Genomic DNA, 27107 nt, shown 5'->3' with positions numbered 1-27107 from the left:
GCGCAATTTCAACTTTTGACTGGGGCTGAATAATTCAGTATATAATAATATATATAAGTCAAGCAGACCATTGCAATATAGCATTTTAAAATTGTTAAGCTTAGCCTCCTCCCCGCCCAATTAGTTCCTTTGTCACTTTGTACTTCGTATAAATTATATGGGCACAACACTGCTGCAGAGCGAACGATTCTAAGACGAAGTCATTTTTCGCGTGAATCGCATTACAAGAAATAGTAATGATATTATCTTTGTATGAATATTGTGTATTATGTCTTTCTATGGTCCTTCGTCTTGTGAACAAATTTATATCGTACGTGGTTGTGACTGTACAAGTTATTTAAAACTTTGATTTTTCGACCACACGCGCTCTTAGTGTAAAAAGTATTACATGTGTGTTCCATATTAATAAACACGTTGTCTTAAGATATATAAATAATTTTAAATAATATTTCATATACTACATAATATTTTCGTCGTAGAAAAACGATTTATGTCATAATATATTGAGAATTATTTTGTTGTTGTTATAGTCTATATGTCTCTATATGCAGCTTATATGCGTTTTATTTATTATCTTAAGTCTTAGTGGTGTATAAGTAAAACCAGTATAGGTATTAATGTACTACCTATATAATATAATATTTTTAACGCGAGACAAGAGCATTGGTATATTTTAGGTTTGTCAATAGGTCCCGATGTTGTATATTCCAGTGTCCCGAATAAACGACCCGATAAAGGCCAATTGTCTCAGAAATAACTTCAATAATTTCTGTTAACCTTTTGTTTTTTACTACATTTATTATAATTTCATGTTGAAAATAAAATTTTGTTTCGATTAATGATAAAAGAAACAAATCGATTAGGTACTTGATTAACCGACAAATTATATTTTAAAATTTTTTTCTGATTTGGTGATCACACAGCAAACAAATGTATAAATATTCCACTTATGTCTTATATAATTGATAATATGATTGACGAATTCGTTGAGGCAATTATAGACCTGGCGCGATAATCTTGACCGATAAAATATAATAATGACGACACAACGTATTCTAAAAATCAAGCCTGGGCATAAATATTAAATAAGTTAAAAAGTTTAAATTAGGTGAACAGTTAAATTAATTTTAACTTTTTAAATTTAATTTATTACTTAACTGAATTTGATAAATTGACATAAACTTGATAAATAACATGTTACTTTTAATCCAATCCAAGTTCCGTTAATTTATAAATAATTAATATAATAATAAAATTATTATTAATGATGCATAATTCATAAGCATTTGCATTTTTATTATTTTAAAACAAATTACTTGCTGCTTATGTATTAAAAAAATTAAATAACATAAAATAATATGATAATATTATAATATTGTAAGTTTCCGTATGACTTTTAACTGAACAGAGTTAAAGAAAAATAAGATAACTGTAAACTTTAAACTTGTTTGATTGTTTCCTATAAACTTAACATATCAAATTACAAAATATTATCATTAACTCGCCTAGGCTTGATTAATTTTTATTAAAATAGATCAGACCCGTTAGGCAATAATATTATGTGCTGAGGTGACACTAAAATATTATACTATTTAACGACGCCACACGCGCTGGAACGAGCAGTCTGCCGTCGTTCTCATGAAACTCGGTTTGAGCTTAGGTGCGTATAAGTTGATTATTGTACAACTACGAGTTTTGGAGTTGTAGATATACATACTGAGTATAATATCCAAAACCACATAAAAAATTAGTGATTTGTGATGGACATAAACAATTGAAATGATACAAAGCCGTAACTGATAAACAATCTCAAATAGGGTGAGGGTCAAACAATTTTCAATATATAGATACCGAATACTCATAATTTTTACTTTTAAAATATAAAAACTCTTTATTCTCATCATTATTGTTTAAACGAAAATATAAAATTATTCCTAATATTAGGTTTTCGAAATATTAACTGTATTATCTCTCAGACCTACGCACAACATATAGATAAATCGCATTCACGTAAATCGTTTTTATAATTTTTGAGTAGTAACAAAGTAAAAACACCTATTAAAACAAATATAAAATAATATTTTTGATAGTTAATCACATCGGTTCTTTATATTACTATTATTTAACTTTAAAAAACACAAATTATTTTTTGTCAATTAAATGGATATTAAATTCTTTTGAATAAATATTTAGGAAAATCGATATCAAACACCTTAAATATACTCTTTATTAAAATGTTTATAATTTGTGATTTAACTGTAAGATCTAAACTTGTAATTTCATGAAATATGCTGACACATTAAAATTATTAAATAACAAAAAAAAAACTCGATTACGTCAAAACATTTTTGCAGAACGAGTTTTGTCTAAGATCCCCAGAGAGAGAAAATTGAAAACAAACAGTTAAATATCTTTTAATAATAATTGTATACTTTCGTTAAAGCAGGAATATAGGGAATAAAGAATTTTTTATTTTATATAATGAAAGGCAAGTGTCCAGTAACTGGATTAAAAAAATGTTGAACCCTAATAGTCAATAAACAATATTTACTACTAAAATATTTCTACTTTAAAAAAGAATGGTGCTGGGGAGGGTTCAGATATTTGACCTTTCTGTTACGGCTTTGAAATCATGTAAATATTATAAAAATTGTCTTAAAATTATTAAGCTTAAGTATTGAGAATACATAATTTAAAAATACGAGTATATACTTTTTAATTAATTATTATTTACTAACTAGCTAAGAGCACAAAAATAAAACTCATCGAAAAAACAACTCATACTACATATTTCTTTGAATTACAATATTAATCGAGTTCGGTTTTCTTAGGCCAGTGAATAATAATTATTTGATATACTAAAAGAGAAAGATAATAAATGAAATGAAAATGTTTTCCAAATAAAAATTTAAAAAAACCTATGCAGGCTATACCTACCTACATAATAATGTGGTCAATACAAAAATCTGTGCGGAGCAACAGCAGCCTGAGCTAATGAATGATAATTTTTAAATTAGTTAAATTAAGTTGATGGAAAATATTTTTAAAAGTTTATAGTTATCCCAATATCTATTTAACTCAGTTAAGTTAAATGGTGTATGGAACTTACAGTTTACTTATTAATTTAAATTAAGTTATTGTTTTATTATTTTTTTAAAATATAAAAATAACCAGTAATATGGCTTAAAGTAATAAAAAGTAAATGTTTATGCAATATGCATCATCATTAATAATTGTATTATATTTATTATATAATTTTTTATAAATTAAGGTAACTTAGATTTGATTTAAATCAAATTGTTATTAATTATGAGTATATATCAATAAAAATTAAATTTAGAAAGAAATTAAAGTTAAAAAGTTAAAATTAGGTAACTTATTTATACCCAGGCTGGGTTTTCATGCGCATAATACTTGTATGCATCATTGTATTGATTTGAATTACTTAATAAGTGTAAGTTTAATAGGTAGGTAGTAGCCAGCAGGTACCCATAATATTAAATTAAGGTATTATTTGAAGAAAAAAAAACTGTTATATTTAGAGGTGAGCTAGTGCCCGCCGACGACGAATTATTCTTCAAAAAACTCTTCAAGATGATGAAGATGATGAAGATGATGAAGATGATGAAAATGATGATGGTGATAAACATATGGGCCAAGAATGTGGTTAGCTATTGCCCGCCAAGCCCTCGCCCTCGCCGCTCTCTCCGCCATCTGCGCCATCCTCTCCGCCGCCGTCGTTATCTCCGCCACCGCCTCTGCCACATCCGCCTGCTCCGTATTATAATTCAAAGTAAGTTCCACCGTCAACGTGACGAACAGCGAAGTATGAGTTGATACTGTTATCACCATGATAGGCAATGAAATAACCGCAATCCCGTCTCTGGTGGTCCACGTCGTAATATTTGCATATAGGATCAACGTCGTGCCGACCCACGTGAAGATCGCCACCGCGATGACCGCCACCACTGTCGCCGATAAAACAATCGAAACTGCGTCTAACTGTTCCATTATCACGGCGATAACTGACGTAATTATCAGGAGCGATGTCACAAGTATCTCCACCTGCACCGGTGTCGGCAGCGAAACGATGTTGGCGCGCAGTGCAATTTTGGTGCCGGCGTTCGCAGTGGTAATGTCTACTGTCTCCATAATGAGCTGCGCTATCCTTTTCAACTGTACTACTTAAGCAGCCGCACATGACTCTCCATGCAGTTAAAACTAAAAATAAAAACATCGATAACAATAACTAATTATATGTTGTAAAAATTAGTTTTTTTATTCTAAAAACCTAAGTAGGTTTTCAGTATTTTACTTCTCGAAAGTGTGTATGTGCGTGTGAGATTGTGAGCTACAGGGAGAGAGTTAATAATATTTATTTTTGCAGTATCAAAAAATGTCAACGATCGGAAGTCATTTATACCTAGTAGGACATTAAAAATACTTCGCTACTTTAATGCAAATGCGACACGATATTATGACGCGTTATAATAATATTGTAATAACACTACGAAATATGCACACTTTCGTTTTTAGGAGTAAAAAGGAGACCTTCGTATTCTCGAGGTCAAGGTTATGGTTAGAAGGGGAAATCACAAAAAAAAACTGTTGAACTTGACAGTATTCAAAAAAACGTAATTTATACATTTTCACGATCAGCATTAGGTATACAATAATATAGACCAATATAAATTACCATTAAATAAATTTAATTGTAGTATCGTATTCTAAATACCAATTATCTTATTATTTAATAATAATTATTTTTTTATTTGACATATTATTAATATTGTTGAGCTTATTAAATACTGTTGTAAATGAATACCTACCTACTAAATATTATTTCAAATAAAAAATTTAAATATACATATATATTATAATATAATATAATATAATATACATCGAATAAATATTGATATCAGGTATTTACTTACAGTGAAATCAGTCGAACAGTGCACTTTTTCAGGACGATAATATTATATATAAATGATGCGATATATATTGACTTTGGAAGAATTGAATAATATTATGGAATGGTGACCGTGGCCCAGCACATGCACACAGCGTACAATTGTCTGTGTGCGTCGTCGTCGTGTGCTCCGCTGCAGTTTGAACACTCAATAATTCGGGTTCACGGCTGAAGGACTGAGTTTCCGAAATATTTCGATTCGTTGGTTGCGCGTCAGCGTGTGTTACCAACATTAGTATTTTACTCGCGTAGGGATACCGTGGGCTGTGATGTAATCAAACCAGTTTTTTGTGACCTTTACGCGGGTCAAAACTATAGGCCTGCAGAGCGTTTGAATATTTTGACACGTGCTACCAACTATACCAACATAATAACACGATTAGGCACCTCGCGCGTCGGGACACTGCGGGCTTAGAGTAGGTAAACGTGCATTTAGGTAGGCATAATAATACGTATAGTGAAAAATATCCCCATACAAATCGTCAATGCCGGTGTGTGTGTGCTATTCCGTTTAAGCCGTTTTATGATATTGATTTTTCGTATTTTTGATTTCAATGACATTTTCTGGTATTATAGGTAAGGTACCAGAAAAAACTAGCCGTCGAAAAACATCGCGGTCACGTCGACGTAACACATCATTATATATTCATCCGTAGTAGTCATTTCATCAGCGAGCATCTTCACCGCTACCGACCTGCAATGACCGCGCACCCGTCGCTGACGTAATAGAAAAAGGACAGTACGAGCTGTTTTCCTCCAAAAAACAGATACCGTTTTCCTTTACTGGTCACTATTCTCAAAAAAAAAAAATTATACATATTTCGTTTACTTTTCGATTTCCTCCTATACATATAAGGAATTAAGAAAAAAAGTGGGTGTCGCTCTGCTGTACAGTACTGCTGCACTGTAATGGAAGGTGCTGAATTTGAATTCAATGATATAATATTATATCGTTGTATGTGAAAAACGATTATGCGTGAACACGGCTTGTCAGCTTAGATCATTTAGTTTTAAGTATATTTATATTGTTACTATCGTGATTCAAATAATAATTAATCCAACCACTTTGCTGTTCTCCGGTAAATAACTCAAACACAATTTTTTTTCTTCCAAACGATTTTTTTCCTATTGTGTATCACCAAAAGTGTAGAGGTCTGGGAACCAACTTAAAAATTTTAATTTGTAAATTGTAATGTATAATATGTTATGAGATAATATTAATAACAGCAAGTCAGGTTTATTTAATTATACCTTATTTCGATTTGACAGAAAAGCTCTGACCAGTATACTCTAACTGTTTACTAAACTTTGTGCATAAAGTATCTTATACATCTTCTAAATTTCTACCGCGGTTTACTGAAGACTTAAAAGCACTTGTATTTGAAAAAAAACGTGCACACGCAAGGTAAAAAAATATTATTTTACAGTCAACAATATTCCACAGATCTCTCGTTTCAACTTTGAACCCAAAAATATATATAAAGCATACATTTGTTGTTGTACTAAATAAGCTTTAAAAAGAAACCCTAATTCCTTCTGGAATTTCGATATGAAGAACAAATCTCAAAATTGTGTACCGTCTAATACCGTCTACTCAAATGGCTCCTCTGGCACCGGCTCTGAAATGGTCTCTAATTTATTTGCCACACGATTTACATCCGTGTACACATCCTACACAAATAATGCATTTGATATGCTATTCAGGCAACATGATTTGCCTAGCAACTGCAACATCAGCATCTCATATATCGAAGCTGGTCTATATAAGTCAAAGAGAGTCAAATCGAGTGGTTCTGACGGGCTATCTAGTATCTACTTATACATCATTTAATATCTTCTATTAGCTTTTCCCTTATGGCTACTCATCCGATGCGCATTTGATGTGTCACTCATATACATAAATCTCGGATGATAAATCCAACGTGAAGAACTATAGGCATATCTCTATACTTCACAGGTTGATAGAAGAGTAGCTGCAAATCTATCATTTCTACACGAACTCTTGTATAGTTCTATATAGATGCCCATACTCTACTCTCAAGTATCAACTTTAGATTTCCGTTTCCATACTTAATTTTTTGTGCCAAATTTTTCCACAAACTATACGGTCGTAATAACTCTATCCATCGTATGATGCACATGGCTAATGAACAACCAACTTTTCTATCGTAACCAATTCGTTTTATAGTTATCTAATGTACTATATAATATATATGTAATATGTAATTGGGCTCTGCCCGCAATGTTTCAAATAAATAATTAATACCTACGGTAGCTGGTAAGTTCAATTAATATTATTAGTGCCTATATTATTATATTTGTATATAATAATATACTTAAGAAGTTTCAAGTTACACGAATAATATTTTTAAATTATAACAGAACTAAAATAGTTTTTCTTCGTTTAAATATCTAATTTAATTTAAATACCTATTTAAAAAAACCGTGTTTATACATTTTTTAAATTGTATGGTTACAGTATGAACTACTAATGTGAAACCTTGTTTTAAATTTGTAATCCTTAGATATAAAAATTGACCATTTTATACATTTTTAACTGCAAAATAATAAAATTAGTTTTTGTTATAATTTTCAATTTGATAAATGTTGAAATTTGAACTGAATGTTTATAAAAAAAACAGTGTCTATGTATTTTTAATACTTTTAAACTGATATTGTAATATGGTGGTAAGAGCCTTGTATTATTTCAAGCTTTTTACGCAACAAATAATATTTTATTGATATTTATAGAAAGAAAATATAAAAAATTTAAAATTGATACTGTCTGAGAACCGCTCAAAACCAGTCAAAATATTTTAAAAATGTTATCAAGTATCAAAATTTATAAAATAAACAAATGGTGTAAATTTAAAGTATCTACGGTTATTAGTTTTTAAATTACCTATAACGTAGGTAGTAAGAAAATCACTGCATGAAAATCAAGTGAATATCAAATGTTGTAAAAATTTGATCTTGAAACACTCATAAAAATTTAATTTGACTTACCAGTTACCGATAGATATTTTTGATACAAGTAAACCACCTTATAAAGGATCTTGTATTAAGTTTTCAATTCTCAGATACAAAAATAAAAAGGCGGGCAAGTGAGTGTCGCTCTGCTGTACAGTAGGTTACAAGTACGGTCAGCAAGCCAATATTATTACTAAGTACTATATTTGATGATATTATTGAGAATAAAGTAATTTATATATTATAACAATATCACCTATTAGAAAACTGAATAAGTCCGTAAACAGCAAATATTATAGTGTATAGAAAATGGTAATAGAACATTCAGTTAAGACTTCATGTCTATGGTTATTTGTTTTAGAATAACACCAAAAACCAAAATCGATTTGGTTGAAAATTGTTTTTGCGTAAAAATTCTCGTTTTTCCTTAATTTTTCTTTTGTTTTTCATGTCGCTTTTGAAAGCTACTTTATATTATAATACATTCATCGCTCCACTCAGAATCAAAAATGTTTATGAACTATTAATTCAAATTAATTTGCAAATTTTGGCAATTTGTCAAAATTCGAACTTTAGACGCACATAAAATATAATTGTGAATTTAAACACAATTTTTTTTTAAAATTTTTTACCAACCATAACTTACGAGGGACTTTGTATTACATTTCCAAGTTTTTTGACCAAGCGGAATTTTTTTTACTGACCTAAAATTAATAATAATCGAAAATTGTATATGCCTAAAATAGCTAAATATGAGTCACACATTTTTGAAAATATAATGGTGTATAGAAAATTCTTATATAAACAATCAGTGAAAATTACATGTCGACTGTAGTTTTTTTTTAGAGCTAAACCAAAAAAAAAAAATAGATTTTGTCGTAAACCGATTTTGCGTGAAAATTCCCGTCTTTCCTTGCGCTTTTGGAAACTACTTGAAATTTTACCTTATTACCTCCTCAATGCATTAACTAGATTCACTTTCCCACCAGAAAAGACACTGAAGTTGTAAAATCGATGCATATTGTTTCAACAACTTATAGTGTCACACACACACAAAAAAAAAAAACACACATCATTGTAAAATCAATACATTCATCGCTCCGTTCAGAATCTAAAATAATGTTTATGTCTAAGGCCCGGTTTTTCAACAATTTTTATTCATTGAATTTATTTATAAGAAAAAAATAGACATATACCGGTTTTTAAATGTGTTGGAATAAGATTTATTCGATGAATAATCCGCGAAGTATAGTTATTACCTAGGTAGTTTGTTCTACTAAATAACAAGTTATTTACGAATAAAATGATAAATGTCTAATCATTGATTACTTTGAGCTGTGATGTTATAATATGACATAATATTATATAAAAGTTGTATTTTGTTTTTATTACAATGGATATATTTGAAATATTATATGAAGACGACGATCAAGAAATCATTACATTTTTAAATCATCAACGTCGTACATAATATATATACCATTCGTGTGAGAGTTGATCATTGACCTTTTGGGATGATCATGATCATGATTTTAGGACGAGATTCCGGATTTTGATGGAAGTTGTTCTTCGAGTTTTAGAACATATTAACGAACAAATATTTTCAAAACCTGATAGGTCATAGGTACCTATTAGGTAAATTTATTTACTATAAACCCGAGATATTCAATATCTAAATATTTGATTTTGAACTAGGTATTAAAATGATAATAATTTCCCAATTGTATTTACTTTTACCTAATCCCCGCTTGATTATGTTTATTAAAAATATGCGAGTAATTTTCTTACGATATTTAAACACCGAAATTCAACACATAATATAATATATACATATAATATAATTATATTGTATACAACCCCCCCTCATAAAAAACTTACTACACCACGTATCGACGATACTTCTTCCGTTTTCCTGTTTACTGCTGGCTATAAAATATTAAACATTTTCGTTCTGAAAACTTATGATTAGTAATCTAAGTTTTACACACAATATACGATTCCCGGAAAATAAGTCGCTAAATAAAAAAAATCGTATTTTTTTAGAAATCATGCAGTGATTACCATCAGCGATGTGCTTTTATCTTTAAATGTTCGCCGTACACTATACGACCAGTTAAACTTAAGTCCACAGTCATGGATAACACTTCGCCAAAACCGGACGATTTTCGATAAATCTCTTGGACACGCTTTCTTCTCGACCGACGGCGTTTTCCCGGTCCACGCATATGTATTACATACAACATGTTGTGTACACAGCTACAATATGCATATGATATATCTATACGAAATGTAGGAATTGCGTAGGGAATACACCCGTAAATCTGGTGCACAATATTAAACCACTGGGGTTTATCGGTCGGGCCATCACACTTGGGGGAATATGTATGATACGTATATCTAAATACAAATAAGATATATACACACATGCTATTTATATACATATAATACAATATATACATATATATATACAACCGTACCTATGTTATACACCGAATAATCATGAGATCTTAACGTGTATATACTATATACTACACCTAAAAGGAGTTAATTAATCAAAATTTTTTCCGGGCAACGCCGGAATATTCATCTAGTTAATCTATATTTTTAAATATAAAATATTTTAAAATCGAGTCTATTATAATATCAATTAATATGTATCTTTAAATCGTTGTATATATTCATGAAAAATCATACCTGTATTGCATTTTTTCCGATTTTTTTCTAAAAGACATTTCAACATCAGACATGGTACAAAAAAATGTATAGACCATGGTTAAAAGTTAATACTTAATATTATTGGATAATGACAATTTGTCTGCCTAAAAACATTTATTTAAGTATTGTAGTTTATTTTTAAAATATCACTACTTTTGTTAAGTTAAGTATTTTGGTATTTACGGTGGAGTAAGATGTGGCTTGGTTTGTGAGCAACCACACTCTATCGGCGAACGTATTTGCGATACTCTAAAATGTAATAATTATGGTTAATATTGAACACTGCAGTAATGTACCTATTTTGCCTATATTATAACACGTCGGGCAACACTTTATGCTTTCACAAAATGCAGGTAAGCACATATTAATATTATATTATACAATATAATTTTTTTTATTATTATTATTTAACCCGCGTCAACTTTGGTCATTAGGGGGGGGGGGGGGTTATAACTATGTGGGAAGGTATACTTACATTTAAGTTTGAATACGATTCCACAGTTTGGCAGATTTTTTAGTGGGAGATAGATAGATTTTAGTGGGTGGGAGATGGCGGCACTTCTCTCCACGACTCCAAATATTAAGATTTGTATATTCTAATTTTCTTGAGTCATACGTATCTCTAATATTATTTCCCAAATTTACAAATCATAGATTTTATTTAAACAATAAAAAAACTTTTAGTTTTGTATTCTTAATAAATATAACTAAAAAAAAAAGTGTTAAAAGGTTTTTAAACGTCCCTTTCCCTCCCACCGTTATATCACTCCCATGTTCGCTGGTACTATTGTGCCCGGCCAATGAAAATGTAATAATGTAATAAAAATGTAATAATGTATCTGACCGCGTGGTATCAACCTGTTGACGTAGACCGTAGAAGCCGTTCATGTCGTAGATCCTCTGTGGTAATCGTCAGTATATAGTAACGTTTAATAGCTGGTGCCCTCCGCTAGCTCACTTTTCTCCTCTAACATAATTAGAAATAATTAGAAATAATTGTAAGTATTTGTAACCTCGAACTAATGGGAAAGTTTATGTAATATGTGATATAACAGTTTCCAAATTAGTATATTATTAAGTATTTGTAATTTTCTATACTGAATGCTTTTGGGCTTTTCGGTATTTGAAATAAATAAATATATGAAAATATCAGGTTGTATTTTTTTATTCGAGCTGAGTATACGTATCAATTTTTTTTACATGGAAAAATTATGGACAACAATTAACCCGTTCATTGTTTTCCTACGTTCTCACGACAATATTTTGTAATCATTAATTCATATTTTTGTCGGCGACTCATTCTGATTTGTGACAGTGTCGTCGTTGCTGACCATTATTGTGTATGGTACTTATTCTAGTTACAGAAAAATAGGATGTTAAAACTGTTGGTTGAATATAAAAATTATATACAAAAAACGTTTGTTTGGATTTAAGTAAAATAAAATATGGCAACCATAGTATATTGTAGACAGTCGTTAATATAATATTATAACGTGTAGCATAAAATTGGGTATAATATTATATTTTAGCAATTAATAGTAGGTAATGCAAATAGGTCGGACCAGCAAAGAAATAATAATATGTGCTGCGGTGACACTAACATTTTATATATATTGGTTTATTGTGTCTCAGTGTTTGCATTCAGTCACGAAACGTGTTCGAGTGCAATCACCGGCCGGTGTCACTTGTTCCCGGATGGGTGACCACCCGGGCTTTTAGCGACAAATCCTTGCCACACATACATACGTCACACATGTGTTCCAATCCAACCATACCCCCACTTCCCCTACAAACAGATAAGGGCCATAGTTTCCGGGCTTAAAGACCAATACAAAAAAATAAAAAATATTATACTACCTAAACAACGTTGTTCCGGCTGTTGTCGTGAAGCTCGGTAAGAGCGTAGGTTGTACGCGATAACACGGACTAAGTGTATTTTTGTATGTTAGTATTTTTAACCAATGAAAGTGTTTCCGACAAAAACCGCGTAAAACAATTATTGTTACGATCGTTTGACGTTCTACCTTTACGGCATTACAACTCCGGGATAAAATATCATTATGGTCGCATACGGCCGTATAGAAACACCGCGGAAAACGTGTGGCCACCGTACCTCAAGACAAGTAAACGCAGCTAGGTAAATTTAATTTTGGATTGTGGTCATTAGCTTAGAGTGTACGAGAGTCGCAGGTTGAATTGTTTAAGCGCGTGTCACTTGATACGGATGATTGGATAGTAGAAACAATTATCTTCATTAAATAAGACTGCAGTGATTCCATTGAATTACAAAAAGTTCTGATGGTTAATTACTGGTTGGGTAATAATAAATTATATTTACTGTTAAACAATGAATAATATATTGTACGTGCACTTATCTTTGAGCCGTGTGATTATAATACGGTTTGGATGTAACTGCATATTTTAAATTGTTCAATAATGTACGACCGAGACAGTTTGTTGTCCACGAGCATTTACATTTTATATAGTTATTCACTGTTTCTGCGTTTTCAGTCTATTCTGTGATTGTGAATATAATATTGTTCACTTCGAGTAAATACTTTAACATTTTATTTGAAAACCACATTGGAATTTTCAGTTATTTATTAATTTATACATTAAGGTTAGGTTAGCTTAACCTATATAGCCTAAATATCTATATAAAATATCTAGTTTATATATATATATATATAGATTTGAAGATGTCAATTATTTTGTGATAGGTACCTCACAATATGATAAGTTCATGAATTTCTATGCTAAAAAGCACGTAGTCCATGTCATCGTGGTCGACGAATTGGAAATTTTTTTAACCAAACCACCTAACCTAGTGACGGTAAACTGGGCATAAACCATATTATACAGAATGTCCCATAAAGGATATCCTGGTTTCAAAGCAATATATTTAATAAAGTATTACACTCACAAATTAAAGTAGGTATACCGATCAAAAAACTTTTGGCTTTCGAGTTTTGAAAAAACTAAAATGTTTTCCCAAATGTTCAATATGTCCCTCCCTTCCCCCCCCCCCCCCTAACGGTTATGAAATTGCGACAATAACCAAACAAGTCCCTGCTAACTCTGCTGGCTATAACGTCATGCCATGTGTAATTATATAATACGCCAACGGTTTTTTCGATACTTTCTCTCAGTTCTTAAAGAGAGTCTTTTGCAGAGGTAGATAAACTACAAACAACAATATTATTATACGTTTACTGTTTTAACGAAAATATAAAATTACTTTTAAGATGATGTCAACGAAATATTTGTCATATATCTCAGACCCACGTACAACATAGATAAAACGCATTCACGCGTAAAATCGTTTTTATGATTTTTTAGTAGTTATAGAGTAAAATCACCTACTACACAAAATTATACAGGACAGTATATGCTTGAGAGTTGTACATATTATTGATTTCATATTTTATTATTATTTGAATTTCAAAATACAAATACGTATTTTTAAAATGTAATTTTTTTGTAAATTTAAATGGATATTAAATTTGTTTGAGACAATATTTAGAAAAATCGATATCAACAAATTGACAAACTACTAAAGAATATTATTCTGTAAAATTTTTATAATAGGTTATTTTACTCTAAGATTACGTCAAAATATAAAAATGTAATTGATTTTGCATTAATGCGATTTGTTTATGATGCGCGTAGTCCAGAGAGAGAAAAAGGGAAGACAAACAGTGTGCTAACATTCTCTTAGAATAATTTTATTTTTTCGTTAAAGCGGTACCTGATCAAGACAACAAAGAGTTTTTATATTTTGAACATTAAAATAATAAGATGTAAGTGTTCAGTACAGTATTAAAAAAATGTTGGACTCTGATAGTCAATAAACAGTAATCACTATAAAATATTTCTACCTATTTAAAAAAAAAGGGGGGGTTTGGTTCAGACATTGAACCACTGTTACATCCACGAAATCATATAAATATTACAAAAGTATAAATGTGTATTATCGTACATATTTTTTTAAGCATAAGTATACATAATTTAAAAATAAAAGTAACATTTTTAAATGAATTATTACTAACAAACTAGCTAAAACCATAAAAATAAAAATTATCGAATAAACAACTAATAACACATGTTTCTTTGAAGTACAATAAAATTTTGAGTTAACTACAATTTTCTATCACAATATTATTTTAAGAATAATTTTATATTTTCGGTAAAGCAGTAATAAAATAATAAAATATAAGTAGTATCTAGTAACTGTATTAATAAAATGTTTGTGACGGTTCAGACGTATTTTGTTCCTTCTGTTATGGTCTTGAAATTGTATAATTAATATTATAAATGTATAAAAATGTGTTAAGATTAAATTGTTTAAGGATAATTATTAAGTATACATAATTTAAAAATACAAGTATAGCGGTTTTCTTGGGCCAGAAGATAATAATTATTTTGTTATGTTAAAATAAGATGTACAGTAAATAAAATGAAAAAAATCCTATGCCGGCTATAGCTATCTACATGACAATATGTCAGGATAAAATCTGAGCGCGGCAACTGCAGGTGGGATTGATAAATTCTTTCAACACAATATAATAATATGAATCGTATTATAATATAGCAAGATAGAGATTTGAGACAAGTGTATACAATAGCACATTTGCAGTCATAAATTATATTTTATTATTCTTTATTATTTGGTAACAATAAAATATGTTATATGCTAATATAATACTGCGTTTCAAACTTTTTTATGCGCGCGTACTATGGTATGTATTATTGTATTGTATTACCTAATAAATATTATTATGTTTAATCGGTAGGAAGTTGCCAGTAGGTATTACCTACCTATGGTATTAAATTAAAATTTTAGGTAGGTATAATATATTTATAGATCTATTCGTAAGTGAATTATTTGAAAAAAAACTGTCATGTAAAAACGTTAGCTAGTCGCCGCCACCGCCACCGCCGTCACCACCGCCGCCGCCGCAGTCACCTCCGCCTCCGCCGCCACAATCACCTCCGCCTCCACCACCGCTGTCACCTCCACCACCGCCGCCGTCACATCCACCACCACCCCTGTCGCCGCTGTCACCTCCGCCGCCGCCGCCGTGGTCACCTCCGCCGACGCCATAATAGTCACCTCCGACGTCGCATCCGCCGCCAAAAATATCTCCACCACCGTGACGAAGCTCACCGGCGTAAGTACCACCGTCGTAATAACCGCCACCGCCACCGTTTCTAGTTCTCCTGCCAGCATATGTGACGGGGTCGACAAAATGTCTGCAGTCTGAGCAATTTTCATGAAGACGTTTACGAGGGTAGTAGTATCTATCACCGTTATCCCTTTCATCTGTACTACTTCCGCACCCGCACATGTTTCCGTGTATCGCTATAATTAAAAACAAACTATGATATATCAATAATATTTTATTTGTTGTCAAAACAAAATTAGTTTTTTTTATTCTTAAAAACACAGGTTTTTAGTATTTTACTTCTTGAGTGTGTGTGTGTGTGTGTGTGTGTGACCGTTAAAGAGAGGGAGAGAGTTCCTCCTTAGTCCCACTTTATATTGTTAATAATAGGTAATGAATTTGTTTCTTACTGCTGTAGTCATCAAATAGTCAGTGATCGGAAGTCACTAATACAGTAATACTAAATACCTACTTGCATTACAAAATACTTCGCTACCATATTATCATATAGTTACTTTTATGTAAATATGATATTTATATTATGATATAATGTGTTATAATAATTGTGATATCAGTTAAAAATATGCAAATTTTCGTTTTTAGTTAAGAACGTTATGGTTAGAAGAGAAAATCTCAAGCAAAACTGTAAACTTGCCAGTGTCTAAAAAGACGTAATTTTTACATTTTTAGGAACAGTATAATAAAATAATGTAGACCAAAATAAATTTGCTTAAAATATTTTTAAATTTACCTTATTTATTTTATTTTAGGATAAAATAGAAAAATAATATTATTATTTAGAAAATTTAAGTGCTTGTAGAAAATAGTGTGTTGCATTACGTCTCTTTCCAAATACCGATTATCTGATTATTTAATAATTTTTTTTTTTTTTACGTAGTTAACATTATATTATTATTAAGTTTATTAAATACTGTAGTTGTAACACAACCTAGGTACCTACTAAATATTATTATGAATAAAAAATATACATATTATAATATAATATATACATCGAATACGTCATATCAATATCAAGTACCTACTTACAATTAAATCAGTGGTTTTGTATGCACTTTTGCAGGATGATGACGTGTTATAGATTTATATTTATACTATTGACTTTTTAGGAATGGAATAATATTATTATCGATTGGTAGCGGACCGACACGCGTCACACCAGCACATACATTCACCATACAATATTATTGTCCGTGTGCGTCTTTGTCGTGTCAATGATATATGGCGCCCCACTGCAGTTTTAACACAGCTCAATAAGAAAGGTGCAAGGCTATATAGGCCTGCATTTTTGAAATATTTTCACTCGTGAGTAACGTGTTACCAACTTTCTATAGTAAAAAAACCAGTTTTTTATAAGACGCCGGTCCAAGACTATAGACCGCCGAGTGTTTAAAATATTTTGACTTGTAAGTAACGTCGTAATACCAACTAAACCGACGTATTATTATTATCTATGTTCTACACGCCGCGCCGGGCCACCTGATAGAGTTAAAAAACTACTGGAAGCATATCTATTATTTATCAGCGACAAATACCTATGATAAATGTTAACGACTGTGTGTGTGCTATTCCGTTTAGCCGTTTTGTCACATTGATTTTTCGTGCTCACGATTTCAATAACATGTTCTGAAACAATCATATTATTATACGATATTATAGGTAAGGTACCTACGAGGAAAAACAGTGCGGCGACGCTCGACGTTTAACGTACTATCATAATATTATAATATTCATTTGTAGTGGTCATGTTATCGATGCGCATCTTCATTCCTGTTGACCTTCAGTCGCGCTCACCCGATGCTGACCTGTTAGAAAAAAATGTTTTCTATTCCGATCAAAGTATATATACATATTTTTATGTTAATTATTATTAACAGGTGATTGATTTGAATGTCGATGTAGGTATCTAAAACAAAATTCAAACAAGTAGTTTCTGATTTACTAAAATTAATATATACTACCTAATGATAATATTAGGTATAGTCCTTAAAAATGGCCGAACAAAAATAGAAAATAGATGTAATAGCCAATGGGTATACTTATTATTGATTATTCTCGGACAATGTGTACACATTTTAAACTGTTGATACGTTTTTAAAAATTACTATAATTTTCCAAACCTACTATCATGGTCCTGTTAATTATCACGTTTCATACAAAAAGTTTATAATTAAATAAAACCAATAATTTCAGGCAACTATACTATATGACCTTGACAAATTACTAACATAAACGTAATTTAAATTATTTTTTGGAAAGTGTCTTACATTTTTCAATTAACTTATTGGCACACTGACCATCGCGTCATAAGTATTCCTATACTATTTTTGATTTTTTTATATATTATAATATATTATTTATATATTATACCTATATAATTATTTAGGCAATTAACAATTTACTATTTTTTTTTTTTTAGAAAAATATGTTTTGTCCAAGCAATTTTGGGAACTTCTCATCTAAAAATTGTATTTAATTTAGTTTTGAACAATCTACCAATACTTTATCTGTAATCAACGTTTTTAATAAATAGAATTTTTAGCATAATATCCTGTTAATCAATATAAATTAAAATGGGATAATATACCTAGTATAGATATATTATATTATAAATATGATACTTTTGGAGCACTATTTTTATCATACAAAATACAGTTTTTTTGTAAAAACAAAAAAAAATCCGTCATTGCAATTTGTTACACTTTGGTGAAGTCCACTTTCTTCGCTCGTAATGAGGATATATTTAGCAAATACCGTGAGTTTGTTTAGTGCTTCAGCGGTTAATGATCCATTTTTTGGTAACACAACCGCATGTATAACTTATACTTCATAAATTATAACATATATTCACCTCTAGAGAATATGTCCCTTACATCTATTTCGCTTGGCGATTGTTATAACTGTTTGATATTTTACTGGTGTAATTATTGTGAATCCAATATTTCGGTAGACGCTTTCGACTATAGTGTAGACCAGATCAAAGACAAACAAACGCGGAAGAAAAATAATAATATCTTATATTATATTACAGTAAGATAATATTAAATATTACATTCAAATTATTGTTTGCTTACATCACATTTATCATTAAATATACATTTTACAATACTTATTACTTAGGTACCCATTATTGTCTTCCAATATTTTTGATATAAGATTTTATTTTACTTACAATAAAAAAAAATATTACATAAAAACATTCAAGAGCAATAGGTATAGTTTTAAAAATAGTTTCGTCAGGCAACTATTATAAATTATTAACGATGTACATATTATATCTATTTATTTCCAACTTAATCTGTAATCTACAAACAAAGACAATATTACAGTTTTCTTTTATTTATTATTACCTAGCAATTAAATAATTATAATAAATAATTATCTTTTGTACTGGACTTGATGTATTTTTTAGTTTTTCACTTGGTATTTGACTGGTAGGTAGGTACTACACTAATTTATCACAATATATTCAAACTTTGGGGATTTTTTATCTTACTTTATTAACTGCTGTTATACACAACTAGGTGCATATCGTGTTTAAACGAAGTTTTCAATTACCTACCTACATATATTTTTAAAAGGGTTTTTTTTGTTTTTAATTGCCCGTGTTCTCTCCATTTATCCACAACTGTTTCATTGTCAGCGTACAACGTTTTAGAATTGAATAGTTTTGTATACTTGCATGGTATAAAATAATGAACAATATAATATTACCTAGCACATAAAATATTATATTATAAATATTTCAATTAAATAAACGTTATTTGTGACGCTATCAGAAATGGACATTTTCCAGTACGGTAAATTATCAAAAACAGTAAAACACATACATTGATTTCACAAAGTACTAATTAGTAATCAATGATTAAATTGATACCAATTACGTTAAAAATATATATATCTGAATACACGTTCCACATATTTACACCTGTACAATATAATAGGATTATAAGGGATGATAAGAATATATATTATAGAGGTTCATATTTTCTTCAGAATTTAAATTATGTTCATCAAATTATATGTCCGTAAATAATATATAGATTAGGTATATGTAATACTATATGACTGAATAAACGACAAAGTATTATAAGTTTGTTATTTTAAAGAAGTTGTGTACGTAGTAAATATTTTTTAATTTATGAAATCGATGATGAATACCTACCTACAAAATTCAAATATAATGGAGCGTAAATAAAAATACTCTGTTGTAGTATAATATGGTATATCGACTATCACTATATTAGACGACAGTTCATAGTAAATACCTACCTACTAGTGATGTTATTTTGAAAAATCAGTATATTGTATTTGTGTAGAGCAAAATACTGACATTGATTTTACAAATATGACATCGTGTGTGATTATAAGGTTTCTGAATTTGAAATATTTCAATGAAATTATGAAAAATATTTTTTTAACACGTCTGGTTATACATGATTAGAAATAATAATATATCGTTAGACACAGAAAACGTTAATCAATAATATCAGTTACCAACCATTGCTAGCGATAATTACAATACGCCAATGGTTATAATTTAAGATTGTAACTGTATAAGTATAAAATATGGTATATTGGATATTGGTATTAATTGTATTATAATATCAGAATAACTAGAATCTTAAATGATCAAAAATCAACAATAAAAAGTAACACAGTAATAGAACTTATATTGTTATATGTATACTTATTACTTATTTATAAGATAACAAACTCTTCAAGTTATATCACTTTGCACTTTGCACTTTTATAAATTATAACTGTATGAATTTAATATAGTTTAAAAATAATTATGAAACAATTTACAATATTGAGTACCTAAATTAATAAGTAATAAATAAAAAAACATCAATAATTTTTTGTATGAGTTTTAAAATTAAAATAAAATAAAATATGCTATGATGTTAATTTGGCTTATGAGTCTGTAACTTATGAGTTAAAAGACTATATTTAAATTTATTATACCTATTATAGATTTGTTAAAAAATTTCTATATTACACGTATATATGTTACGTATTTTCTTTGTTTCTTATAATAAACCTACTTTTAAAAATGTTCACTAGGAAGTTGATGACTATACACTTTTAGGTATAAGAAAAACATTTATTTTTTTACTTTTCACAGAAATTAAATGTCTCAAGAAAATACATTTTATGAAATTTTTAACATTAATGTTGCTTTTAAAAATGTATTTATAAAAAATATGTTAAAAATGTTCTAATTTTTGCCTAGAATAAATACACTGGAATGACCAATGGACGTCTCATTTTGGTCCGAATTGGGTATCGATTAATACCTATACAGTTACCTGTTATAAAATTCCATTTCCTCAATAATTTCGACTTTTTGCTAAATATTATTGGTATCATCGTAGTGTTTTTTTCGCCAGACGTGCAGAACCATTCGCCCGCACTCGTTCAAACTCGTTAGGTCTTAACGCTTCACCGCCATACTATAACGTTGCCAAAACACCCTTCGCGATACAATGGAGGTTTGCGATTTTGTTCACGTCCCATTCAACTGTCCCGTGCTCATCAATTATTATAGAAATGCATTGTTTGCTTTCTTATTTGGTGTTTGAATAGACGAACAGAACCCTCACAGTATCCTTACTTAATTGTTTTTCTCTCATCTCTATGTCCCGCATATAGTATCCGACATACAAATACATCGGGCTCGTCCATATCAAATTAATTGTACTGGGTTAAAGTTCCGATTTCAAACCGTCTAAGTGTCAACTATTATATTTTTGATTTTCCAACGTTGGCTTGTACTACATTACTAAAATATGTTATATTTAATATTACCTATATTAAAAACGCATATTATATGTATTCATATTGTATTGTAAATTACGTTAGGTCCCCAATAATTGAACTGTATAATAATATTTTATAGTGTGTAATAAAATAGCATGGACATATTTCTTTAAAGAAGAAATAAACGGCCTCAAACGGATTTTGTTTAAACTCACTTTGCCGTAAATTTCAATATTTTTTTCGTTGTTTTTCGTGATTCTCTGATTGCCCAGTTTCAAATATGATCTATATAATGTACAATCTGTGCTTCGAAAACTCCAATCACCATTCACCACATGTATAGAGGCACATAACATTTTTCGAACTCTCTCGCTATTGCACGCGGTAAGTGGTCACGTGAAATATATACCTATATAACAGTAGCACAACAAAAATAGGACTACAATAAAAATAATAACCGAGCTGGTATAATATGTATTTATACGGCACGTTCACATTTGTCATACACTCATACAGTCATACCTAGTGTATAAATGGGTTGTAACTATATAAAAAGTAACTGCTGTATTTATATAAGTGTCTACACATACCATAATACTTATATTGATGAGTCCAATAATAAGATAGGTACATAAGTTTATATCATGATGCTATGTTTTCTAATAAAACATGAATAATGATTAAGATATACAACTACTGAAATTTCTAACTTTTGACATTCAGTAGGCATATTTTGCAGTCTTCGAAATCCTTAACAAGTTTTGCACCTCTATATATAGACTAATGGGTTAGTACTTAATATTGTAATTTTTACAAAATAATTAGTTACTAATTCCAGTATTTTATCAGTTGTTTAATAAAACTTAAACGTTTAAATGCCAATTATTTTTTCACATTTTTGTAATATATTATGTACCTATGCAACATTTATTTATAGAGCTTGTGGTTATTAAACATTTTTATAAAATTAAGGAAACAAAAATTGGTAAAAAATTGTGTTTCCTAATAGTCTTACGAATATTGACTATTATAGTATTATATGAATAAATCACATTTTGCAAAACAATAAAATTGACCAAGGAAATTAATGAAGACACTTAAATGGATTTATGGATCACCAAGTATACTCTGAGAGTTATTAGGTACTGCTAACAGAACTTGACGCAAATTACATTGTAAGTCTTCAGCTCACTACAATAACTCGCATTGACTTTAACCTACCGCTATAGGTATATACTTCAATCTTCAATCGTGCACTATTATATAGTTTTACTGTTTAAGAGAGATTGTTTCATCGAATTTCTATCCACGATCTGCCACTGACACATTATAATATTCAATAAGATTTAACCAAATGTCCAAGTATAATCTATTATAAATTAAATAGATGATGTATCTTCACCAAATCGACTGAAATTTGATTTTATAATTTACGAACACTATAATCGGACAATTTTAAATCGTATACTTCGGTTCTAAAATTAAAAAATACGAAAATGGCACAGAACTCGTTTTATGTTTTTGATCAACAAGTTTTTAATAAATTCTTTGACATAGTATTTCATTATAATATAATATCAAGTATAATCATTTAAAGGAAACAGATTATTTTAATTTTTGAATAGCAATGACTTAATTAAAATTAATCGCATTTTTACTATGAAAAAGAACCAACTTTTTCTTTTACAATAGTAGAGATACAAATATGATTTTATATAAGTTTTTGAAACAAATGAGAGAAAGAATATTCATACATCTATAATGTTTATATCGATAGTTCATCATAAGACATAAACACTTATTTTGATGAAATTATTTTTATTGCAGTTTAGAACCTCAATAAATAGCTGAGTGGTGTATTTTTATTATTAAAATTTAAAACATCAATAATTATAAATTTAATGACACATAGATAGTTGTAACTTAAATAATACTTTATAATATGTTATTTATACTCATAGACATATTAATAAATAAATTTCTAAATATGTCTATGGTTATACTATATAAAATATATATCTTACTATTCAGTATACCTACATAAATAAATTAATAGGTAGTTACATAATTATTTAAATGTTAATCTAATTAATTTTCGTCTTTTTTATTTTGATCATTGTGTAAGGGCCTAATTAAAAATTAAAATCTGGAATTTTGTGAACCTTAAAAAGAATAAAAATATGATTATTGCATTAGCTATTACAACGTCATAAAATATTTGACTCCATGATACGTCATTTAAGGAGTCCTAAGGATAGACATAGAAACGTCATTCAAACAAGGTATTTTCATGCGTGAAAACCATTGAGAAAAATTCTGTCTGTAATATCCAATAAAACCTTATCCCAGAGAAAAATAGAATGAACAAAACAAGCATTGAAGTGTCCCAAATTGTTAAAATGGATGCTTCTTTCTCTGTTATTATTTTTATAAAAACTCGTTATAATGATGACATTGTCCTTTATCGACAACTTAAATATTTGTTATTTACACTTAAACGTTGTACAATATGTTGCCTAAAGATCAAAACGTATTGATGACTAATGTGTTATAAATAATACTTCGTATACGTTTTATTAATATTTAGTTATTATTAATATCCCGAAACAAGGATGAAGGTACCTACAACTTTGAATATTAAAAAAAAATGCATAGGTAGCATATTTTTTTTTTATTGCTAAGATAAAATATATTTTTAAAAGCACACATTCATAGAAATTCAAAAATATATTTTACACATTTGATAAAACAACGACATTGAAATGCTAATCTAGAATAAAAATAAAAATGTGCATACTATTGTCTTTGTAGGAGTCCGTTATACAACATAATATTATTTTCATTTCTTTTCTAATAAAAAGTCATTCTGAAATGTCTGACTAAATAAAACGACATTATCCCTGGTGATTGTATACACAAATAATAAATGTATACTGTGTATATGAATGTATAATACGACAGTTAACGTTCATATATTTTTTAATCTTTTTTTTTTTAATTTTAAAAACAAACAGCTATTCCTTGTAAAACAATAATGTTTACACTAACAATTGCTAAACATCTAATTTACCCGAAATGCTTGCATACAAAGAGTAATTATCATTTTATGAACTAACTTCATTATACAAATTATAATATTATATACACACGCTTAGTAGATTAGTTTTGATATTTGTATATTAATTTAATTTGTCGTTGTACCTACCTATATTGTATTTATAAACAACTGGAGATGTTATATTATTCAATAACTGTACCCACAAATGTATATCTGAACAGCATTTAATAATATTAATTTATTGATATGACTATAATATTATCAAGATATATTTGGACACAAAATGAATTAGAAATGAATTAATAGAACCAGTAAATCAATAAATACGTCATAAGCATAACATCAGCTATTAGCACTTTAAAATTAATTTTCCATAATATATTAGCTGGGTAATACTATAGGATTAAATTGTTTAACCACATTATACCTTTTTGTGAGATATAGGTAGGTACCTAATAATTTATAAATACGAATTTAACAATAATAATACCTATCTGAAATGTATGATGTTATACAATCGTATTCCCCCTTAATTGTATAAATAGTTTATAAATATTTTAGTCGACACTCTCAGTGTAAAAAATATGTATTTCAAACAAACACGATGAACACAAACGGTTAATGGTCATCGATATTTTTATGGTAAACGTTCAGAAATCGGTTTGTTGGTGTAAATTATATAGTATTATGCTGATTAAACTAAAGCTAAATAGTAGGTATAACTTGATTGTTTTAATGTGTAATGCAACTTGGAGTATAATCGGATACACCATGCCCGTTGTGGCGTACCCTCTAAAATTAATCTGTTTACCCAACTTCGGAAAATTATATATACCACGTAGTGCACGTAAAATATGCCTTGGGGAGTATCGTTATAATTTTACCGAGGCTTTGCATCATAACAAACCCTTAACACCCTCGAAAACCCTTAAAAATCATACATTCAAAAACCAATTCAGCCCAAATGGCCCGTAACGTTCGAACTAACCATATAATCTAAATAAAATATCAGTTTCGTGTTCAAAATTTACACTGGTTTATAATTTTGGTAAGTAGTTTATTTCATGAATTCTCGGATTCAGCAGCTTAAGCCCGTTGGTTATATATTGGACATATTGTTAATAATACATTTTTATTAATGCACCTGTATTATTTAAATTAAAACGTTTAAAAGAATGATTCAAATAAATCCAATACGTTTTCCCCAAGGTATATAAAAATAAATTAAAGATTTTTTCAATACGTATTAGTGTTTGGATGATGTGAATTAAATCATGAATTGAGTAATAGTGTTTACCAAAAACACGAAAAATAAAAATCATTAATTATTTATGTATAATTAATGAATACTTAAATTAAGTTTTAAAAACACTATATTTACTTTTTGACAATAAAATAAACAACATTTTGATTTGGAAATGTTGTATTCCAATTATGGCAAGTAAACAATTAGTATTGGTTTTACAATGACGTTAGTAGGTATCCTATTCCCATAAGGAGTTTTTCATATTTCCCAGTACATTTTCCAAATGTAATAAACTAAGATTTAAATTACCAAATAATTTTAAAATAAACGATAAATATATTATGAATGTACCAATTATTAGTTACCTATTATGACGTTATTCATGGTCATCAATTGTGACTTATTCTGAAAAAGTTATCACAGAAACCAAAAAAATATCACTGGTTATTTAACTCAATAGAAAATTAGAAACCGAGAGTCAATGGTTTTGAAAAAAAAAAAAATGTTTAACATTTCTTTTTGTATGCGTAACAGCTGTAGTCAAAGGATTAAGGGGTCTCTACAGTGTATTGTCGGTCGTACTCTGCTATGCGTAATCCACCAATAGTTTTGAAAACAGATATACATTTCGCTTTACTTACTTCATACTTGATGCAAAGGTTGAAATACATTTTTAATTTTGGTTTAAATTAAGGGGTTTCGCTACGGTCATTATTTAAGGGGCAACATGTAGGCAATTTCTAATCTTGTCATAGCTACCCGGCATGGCGGCATCTATGTGTCAGTTGTAAACGATTATTAGTGTGAGTGAAATTAAATGCGGCTTTAATTTCTTGGACCATGTAGAAAAGGTCACCCTACGCAATTATTGGTAATTATTAGTTTATTTTGGTGATTTAAAATATTTCCCTGATCAAGGTTTTTTCAATCAACCTACCGTGTGGCTGTGACAATATAAATGTCTATTCACACACGTCTGTACCATGTGTCCGTACTGTCCGTTCAGTGTCAGTGTAACTCGATTTACAAAAGTACGTTTTTCATCTATTTACTTTCGTAATGCCAGTATACCTACGCATTTGTATCATAGGCGTGCGCAGACATGTTTCGCAGGGTATGCCAGTATTTTTAAATATACGTAGCTCAATACAAAAAATAACCCCCCAAAAACTCTTAACTGGTACAAATAACTTGCCATATAAT

At 29.3% G+C, this 27107-nt stretch overlaps 2 protein-coding genes across 4 annotated transcripts; both read right to left on the bottom strand.

Annotated features, from left to right (window-relative positions):
* Nucleotides 1-3322: 3322 nt before the first annotated feature.
* On the bottom strand, nucleotides 3323-5593 carry LOC100572902. The gene is made up of 2 exons (XM_003240083.4): nucleotides 4935-5593; nucleotides 3323-4221 (listed from the first exon to the last, which is right to left on the bottom strand). The coding sequence occupies exon 2, from the start codon at nucleotides 4199-4201 to the stop codon at nucleotides 3782-3784; it is 420 nt and encodes a 139-aa protein (XP_003240131.1). The 5' UTR covers nucleotides 4202-4221; nucleotides 4935-5593; the 3' UTR covers nucleotides 3323-3781.
* A 9797-nt stretch (nucleotides 5594-15390) lies between these two features.
* On the bottom strand, nucleotides 15391-17538 carry LOC100168392 (glycine-rich protein 23). 3 transcript variants are annotated; one of them, XM_001943940.5, is made up of 2 exons: nucleotides 16867-17164; nucleotides 15391-16016 (listed from the first exon to the last, which is right to left on the bottom strand). In XM_001943940.5, exon 2 carries the CDS (start codon nucleotides 16000-16002, stop codon nucleotides 15571-15573), a length of 432 nt encoding a protein of 143 aa, XP_001943975.1. In that variant the 5' UTR covers nucleotides 16003-16016; nucleotides 16867-17164; the 3' UTR covers nucleotides 15391-15570. The 3 variants fall into 3 exon arrangements, with proteins under 3 accessions (XP_001943975.1, XP_029347202.1, XP_008189888.1); XM_029491342.1 differs by lacking the exon at nucleotides 16867-17164 and adding an exon at nucleotides 17373-17538 and having other exon boundaries at nucleotides 15436-16016; XM_008191666.3 differs by having other exon boundaries at nucleotides 15436-16016; nucleotides 16863-17192.
* Between the last annotated feature and the right edge of the window lie 9569 nt (nucleotides 17539-27107).

Source organism: Acyrthosiphon pisum, chromosome A3 (assembly GCF_005508785.2).
Source record: "Acyrthosiphon pisum isolate AL4f chromosome A3, pea_aphid_22Mar2018_4r6ur, whole genome shotgun sequence".
Classification (NCBI taxonomy): Eukaryota; Metazoa; Arthropoda; class Insecta; order Hemiptera; family Aphididae; genus Acyrthosiphon; species Acyrthosiphon pisum.
The sequence above is the reverse complement of the archived record's forward strand: the minus strand, read 5'-3'. Positions and strand labels throughout refer to the sequence as shown.

Bases quoted from the DNA above. Each gene is read 5' to 3' on its own strand.
- LOC100168392 (XM_029491342.1), bottom strand. From the start codon at position 16,002: ATGTGCGGGTGCGGAAGTAGTACAGATGAAAGGGATAACGGTGATAGA.
- LOC100572902 (XM_003240083.4), bottom strand. From the start codon at position 4,201: ATGTGCGGCTGCTTAAGTAGTACAGTTGAAAAGGATAGCGCAGCTCAT.